General features: G+C 37.3%; 1 protein-coding gene across 1 annotated transcript; it reads left to right on the top strand.

The window, feature by feature from the left end:
- Window positions 1-3993: 3993 nt before the first annotated feature.
- CCDC54 (coiled-coil domain containing 54) lies at window positions 3994-5227 on the top strand. Its single transcript, XM_008158147.3, has one exon. It carries the CDS (start codon window positions 4183-4185, stop codon window positions 5164-5166), a length of 984 nt encoding a protein of 327 aa, XP_008156369.2. The 5' UTR covers window positions 3994-4182; the 3' UTR covers window positions 5167-5227.
- Window positions 5228-5856: the final 629 nt, after the last annotated feature.

Below are 5856 nucleotides of genomic sequence, written 5' to 3'. Positions count from 1 at the left end.
CGGTGTAACATAAAGGTTCCAAATAATATCCAATTGCTAGAAGAGTAGCTATAACTCTACCAACTAAAAGAGAAGCATATTGAAAAGGATGTAAATTAGGGTAAGTTTTAAATAGATCAGCTGGACTCTATCATAATAAATTTATACTTAGTTTACTCAAAACCACTAGTATTTTAAATGTTAATATTATCTATTATTAGAATCACATCTCTCCAATGGTCATTCCATGCCACTCTTTCTGACACCATAGCTTGTTGCAGTAGCTGTACTAGGAGACACAATATTGGTTTATCCGACCCTGTTTGCTGCCTTCTGGTGCTCTTCTAACCCAAATGCTTTATCTGCATGGCATATGGAACAGTGAGCAGTACTTGTTTATGCCATGGTCATATAGATGGTGGAGTGGCCTCTTTACTGAGAGAGTAATGCACTGAAAGAGACAGTAGAGTTAAAGCTTAAAGCTCTTAACCATTTCCTACTTTCATTCGAAAGATGAGCGAGAAGAAGGTAATCAGAGAAAAGGAAGAAAGAAGGTTACAAATACTAAACACCTTAATCCTCAAACCCACTCTATGAAATAGGTGCTATTATTATCCTATTGTACAGGCTTGTGAAAGGTTAGTAACTTAACTAAGAGCACCGAGTTAGTAAATGGGAACACCTTGAACTCTGAACTTTCTGGCTCCAAATACCATTCCTGTAAATGCATGCCTCCCGGAGAACATTTTTCCTCAGTGAAAATCCACCATTAGGTTCCAGTCTTCCATGTTATTTTATTTCTAAATGTCTCCATATATCTGGCAAGAACGAAAGGGTGGGAATCAGCTCATTCCTCATTTTCCATTGACCTTTTAATTACATTTATTGGGGTGACATTGGTTAATAGGATTATATAGATTTCAAGTGTAAAAAAATTGTATAGTGCACTGTATGCCCACTACACAAATCAAGCCATCATTCACTTGTTGACTGCTCTTACAATTTCACCCAAATCAATAGGCTTGTATCCTCCCACAATAGGTTCCCACTGTCCAACAAGCCCCAAATAGGCTGAGGCTCCTTTCCTTAACATTAATAAATACGTAATTGGAAACCCAGTCAGGTTTATGCTTTTATCAAACCCACTAGATTAATTTGTTTCATAAAAATAATCAGTGGACAAGAATAATTTTAGTTTAAAATTTTAAGTCTATTGTTCTTTATTATACAGTTGTTATACTACTATTACAATAAGGCAAGAATAGCCTTAGTAGCTTTAATAAATAAAATAACCAACCAAACATTTAGTTTTATAATATTGCTAAACAAATAAAATTTTAATCAAAATGTTTTCAATAACTATATAGTGTGATTTTTCTAAAAAATGAAATGCCTATCTCTTTCTGAGTTGGCAATCAGGTATTTTTATCATAATTGTCATGGCAGTAGAGATAAAATATATGAACTCTGGAGCTAGAATGTAAGGATTTTAAATTCAATTCTTCCCATTCTTTAGAAAAATTACTTGACTTCTCTGAATTTCAGTTAAATAAGCTAATATTTAGAACAGTGTCTGGTATTCACCCAATAACTATTAGCTGTTATTACCCCATTTGGAGTATTTGCTACAAGCAATCCCTTTAATTTATTTGAGAATTCTTGTAAAGTGAGAACACCTAATCCAAAAATTCCCCCAAATGTAATGAAATTTTAATTCTAAATTTAACAATTAATGAAGATGATATAACGGTACACTTTGGAGATATTTAATTAAACATTTATTGTTTCAATCTTATAGCTTTCTTTTAGTATTCTGAACCCATTATTTTTTCTTTCTGCTCTCAGATATTTTTATTGGCTCTTGACAACCTCATAGGCCCTAAGCACTGTGTCTACAGTGCTCGATGGATAGAACGGCCTTGTCTTAGGTGAATGGGGCAGCTCTGAACACTACCTTTTTGGCCCCAAGTACTATTCCTTTGCTAGTCTGCTTCCTGGAAAACATTTTTTTTTTCCTCAGCAAGAGTTTGGAAAGGTTTCCAGAAGTTTTCATGAGGTTTCTAAATAGAGATTCAAAGATAGGACAGTCAAGGAAAATCCCAGATATCATTGATGAGCCAAAATTCTTAAATTACTTTGGCTTAAATTCAGAGTTTGTACCAAAACCTAAGCCAAAGCTAGCCCTGTAATTAGGCATAAGTAGGAGGAAGAATGATTTAGTAGATGGTTGGGACTGGCACTGATTCTATAGGGAATATCCTTTTTCATAAAGTGGAACTGCACCTTGAGAGACAGCTTTATCATGTGATTTAAATTCCAAAATATCCAGTCTTAGGTGACCAAAGAAAAAAATTAATGTTTACCTCAATATATAAAATAAAAAAAAACATTTAATATTTCAAAGGAATGAATTTCAAATATTATTATTTTTAAAAGCTGTAAGAAGAAACATGAAAAAAAGTCTGCTGTTTTTTTAAAGCTTAAAGTCGTAGTTCTCAAGGTGTGGTGTACAAGGCATGATGAGAGCAAAATTTTTTCAAAATAATATTAGACTGTACCATGTTGACATTTGCATTTTGCAAATTGCATTGCAAAAGCAATGGTGGGTAAAACTTAGTAGAAACCAAGGCAGTGGCAGTAAACTGTATCAATAGAAAGAAAAGAAAAAGAATACAAGGAAATGCCAGTTTAGCTCCAGATACCCTTAATGAAGCAGTAAAAATTTAATTTTCTTAAATCTCAACCCTTCAATATGTCTTCTTAACATTCTGTGTGATGTAATAGGAAGTACACACAAAGCACTTCTGTGGCTTACCAGAGGATGGTGGATATTTCCAGGAAAGTGTTTATCTGAGTTACAAACTAAACTAGCTGCTTTTTTTCATGAAATATAATTTATATATTTATAGATAGATGATAGATAGATAGATAGATAGATAGATAGATAGATAGATAGATATAGATATACTTCAGAGAGGAAGGGAGAAAGAGGAAGACATCAATGATGATGGAGAATCATTGATCATCTGCCTCCTGCATACTTCGACTGGGGATGTGTCCTGACCAGGAATTGAACCATAACCTCCTGGTTCATAGGTCAACACTCAACCACTTAGCCACACTAGCCAGGCATGAAACATCATTTAAAAATTTTTAAATTGGTTTTGAGAGAAAGAGAGAGAGAGTGAGAGAGAGAGAGAGAGAGAATAGGAGAAAGTGAGAGAGAGAAACATCAATTTGTTCTTCCACTTATTAATGCATGCATTGGTTGATTCTTGTGTGTCTTGACCAGGGATCAAACCCACAACCTTGACATATCAGGACAATGCTCTAACCAACTGAGCTACCTGGCCAGGGCCATGGAATATCATTTTTACCTGAAAGAAAAACTGGCAGCAAACTATAATAATTCATATTTGGGTATTTGGCAAGCATTTTGGGGGAAAAATGGATGGAGGGACCTTATCTATCACTTTAAGGAAAACAACCTACAAGCTTAATTAATTTCAAGCTTTTCAAGCTAAAATTAGAATTTTGAAAAATTTTATCTGCTACCATGAGTTTGGCCTCTCCCCAGTACTAAAGACTATTTTCTTCATATACTTCAACCAAAACAACATTTCACAATAGCTGTAATGCAGAAGCAGAATCCAAGTGTCTTCTACTAATCCAGGTATTTAAAACATTTGCAAATATATAAACAATGTCACTCTTATTAATTTCTTATTTTGGAAAATATAATTACTTTATGTTAACATGTAATATTGTTATTATTTTATTAAATTAGTATCCTAAGACTTTCTTAATTTTAATTTCTAATATGGAATATTAATTGATTTAACCAATATAAACAAAAGGTTTGTGGTCTTCAATTTTTATGAGGGAAAAACAGTTCTGTGACCAAAATTTTTGAGAATTACTAGCCTAAGGTTAAATGGAATCTTAGCTAACAGCCATTGTGACATCAGAATCAGGTCAATAATCACCATATGAAAGAGTCCATGCAGTTGACCTTTATTCACAAGCACTGCCCTGAAAGAAGCTAACCAAGAGTACCTACTATTGCCCTTCATGTTCTCCATAGGGCATTCCACAATGTTACCAGGAAAGACTTTCAACAAATAGTAAGAGAGACCATTTCATTCTAACATTGCTTCTTTCTTTGATTCTCATCAGGTCTCCCACCATCTTGGCTCATGAAAGATGTACAAACATCAAGCCAAAAGAGTAAAAGCAGCTGCTGGGAAGATGTGGCCTTCAAATCTCTCCAAGATCAGACAATCTCTTAAAAATGTTTACCATAAATTTAATAATCGGCACCCAGATTCAACTAGAAATCCAACTATAACTTCCTATGGTTCTGATCAAGATGAGAGTACTGATGAAGAAATGAGTGTTATAGGAATGCTCCAAGATATTAAAACTGCCCAAATTGACCTCCTCAGGAAAATGACTGACATTGTCAGTGCAGTATCAAAATTCCAGGGAAAGACTGACATTTATCAGAAGCAGATGGAGGTACTAGAAACCAGAATAAATGTTAATGAAGACAAGCAATGCACAACAACTAAAGATATCTTCTCTATGAAAGAAAACATTGATGCTTTGAAGAAGAAGGTAACAGAACTGGAAAACCAGCATTCTTCTTCCAGCATATATTGTTCAGAAGTTCTAGAAGGAGAAAAGGGGAAAGAGGTCATGGAACTACTTCACAAACTCATACAACCACAAACTTTGGAGAGCACATTGGCTTCTACAGAGTCTGAAATCTCTTCAGCAGAACCAGAGAAAGTGCCTAGTTATTCTGATCCCACTGATCATCTTGAGGAAAAAACAATTTCTCCCAAAATTAAAATTCTGAAGCAAAGTAACCATAAAAATGCATTAAGAAGCTTTAAAAAGGCTAAGTCAAGCATTTATATTTACCCAGACATTAGTACATGGATCAAGCTAACTTTTGTCCACGGAGGAAAGTGGAGATTTTTTCTCAGTGCTACCAAGTTAGAAGAATTCATCCAGTGGCTTCTTTCTAGGCCAACCATCCCTCCTGAAGAACCACAACTCATAACCCAGAGATACTGTCCACTCACTGGGCCTATTGTGAGCTTGACCACAATCTGTCTCTCTGTTTTCAACTACATTTACTGTCTCTTCGGTTTTGTAAAGGAGGAAATAACTCGACTATAGAGTTATATTCTGCTTTGCTTGGCACAAAATAAATGTAACCTCATGGCTGTAAACATTCACACATCTTTGTGGTTGCTGTGAACTCCTTGCTCACATTTCTATACGTCTACAGTAAGTTAAATCATATCATCCCACTGGACAACTGTGGTGCATTTTCTGTCAATGTTCTTGTTTTCTCATAGGCAAAATTCATAAGGCTCATCCAGTGCTCATCCTACATAATAAAACAGTAATATGCTAATTGACCATAACTTCGCTATGCTCACAGCCAATCAGGGGTGCTATGCAAATTAACCCAGCAAAGATGGCGGCGGGGAGGAGAAGGGGCAGCGCCTGCCGCAGCCGTTGAGAACCAAGCCCCGATCGCGGACCGGAGCAGGTGGGTCTTGGGTCAGCGCCTGCCGCCACCGGCGGGGGCTGACCCAAGCCCCGATCGCGGACCCAAGCCCCAAGCCCTGATCACGGACCCAAGTCCCAAGCCCTGATCGCGGACCCAAGCCCCGATCACGGGTCAGCACCCGCTGCCGCCGGTGGACGCTGACCCAAGCCCCGATCGCAGACCCAACCAACGCGAAGCCCCAACCGCGGGTCCCGGTCCATCGGGGGTTGGGGGAGGCAGGGTGGGCAGCCCCAGGCCCCGTCCACAAAGTCCCGTTCCATAGGGGTTCCAGGGGAGGCGGGGCGATCAGC

The sequence above is a fragment of the Eptesicus fuscus genome, chromosome 3 (genome assembly GCF_027574615.1).
Source record: "Eptesicus fuscus isolate TK198812 chromosome 3, DD_ASM_mEF_20220401, whole genome shotgun sequence".
Taxonomy (NCBI): Eukaryota; Metazoa; Chordata; class Mammalia; order Chiroptera; family Vespertilionidae; genus Eptesicus; species Eptesicus fuscus.
The sequence above is the reverse complement of the archived record's forward strand: the minus strand, read 5'-3'. Positions and strand labels throughout refer to the sequence as shown.